At 47.5% G+C, this 1,036-nt stretch overlaps 1 protein-coding gene across 1 annotated transcript in view; it reads right to left on the reverse strand.

Annotated features, from left to right (window-relative positions):
* The window catches only part of LOC107081159 (thyroglobulin-like), a 7,297-nt gene that overhangs the window by 4,938 nt on the left and 1,323 nt on the right, over positions 1-1,036 (reverse strand). The window contains exons 2-3 of the mRNA XM_015369360.1: positions 383-526; positions 81-266 (exon numbers count right to left, since the gene is read on the reverse strand). Coding sequence (XP_015224846.1) covers positions 81-266; positions 383-526 — 330 coding nt within the window. The remainder of the gene's footprint in view (positions 1-80; positions 267-382; positions 527-1,036) is intronic.

Raw genomic sequence — 1,036 nt, forward strand, 5'->3', positions numbered from 1 at the left:
GGATCAGAGATGAAGCAGCAGGAAGCACGTGCAGTCTGAACGTAGCATAAGCCACCAGCAACATGTAGAGAGACAAATACCGCAGAGCAGGGAGTCTCCGAGCCGCCGTGTCCCAGGAATCTCCCTTCCTTTTGGGTCGACACACCAGCACTGCGCCCCCTGCTGACACTGCTTAGACCTGAACGAGCCTCCCGCCTCACAGGAGGGGACGAAAACGCTGGATGACTCCATGGCCACGCGCCTCTCCTCCTCACAAGCAGACGGACCTGATTGGGATGAGGGGAAGGTCTCAGATTCCAACTGGTGTTAAAGTTAAACCTTTTACTCAGTCTGGATTTAGCCCTGAGTTCTGAATGTTCTGCTGGGAGTGCAGTGAGTTTACATCTGAAGTGTCCGGTGAGGGCGAGGCGAACTCCCAGCATCCTCCTTTGCAGGACTCTGTAGATGTTGGTTTCAGAGAAGGATCGAGGAGAATGCAGACGGGGAAATGCCGAGTCGTACACCTCAGACATGAGGAGCTCCACACCTGGACAGGAAGTTCACACCTGCATCACGACTTAAGCCGGTGCTCAGACGGATTAAACAGTTCAGATTGGAATTTATTCTAAAAAGTTAAAATCAAACAACTGGACTTTGTTTCCAAGTTTGAAGACATTTCTCTTCATATCCAGGAAGATTTTTCAATTCAAAATGTCAGAAATAGCGTTGAGTTCAAAGCTTCATAGAGTGGACCGAAAACAAAGCCTTATTTTGGTTTAGAAAACATGCAAATTGAGCCTGACGAGCTGGTCCAGCCCTTTGGAATGGGGATCCATTTGTTTCTTTGTTTGCCTGTAATACCAGAAAGCTGTCCATGTCTCTGAAAGGGGGATCGTTAATGTGGCAGGGAAATCATATTTAAATGTCAAATCATTCTCGCTTAAACATGTACATAAATGTACTCTCTATCAGACCATATTGTAACCTGACTCCGCCAGATGGATTTGCTCCGCATATCCATCTGGAAACCTTCCGTTGAAGTAATTTTGGGAAGGGG

This window comes from Cyprinodon variegatus, unplaced genomic scaffold (genome assembly GCF_000732505.1).
Source record: "Cyprinodon variegatus isolate N-32 unplaced genomic scaffold, C_variegatus-1.0 Scaffold3184, whole genome shotgun sequence".
NCBI classification, from domain to species: Eukaryota; Metazoa; Chordata; class Actinopteri; order Cyprinodontiformes; family Cyprinodontidae; genus Cyprinodon; species Cyprinodon variegatus.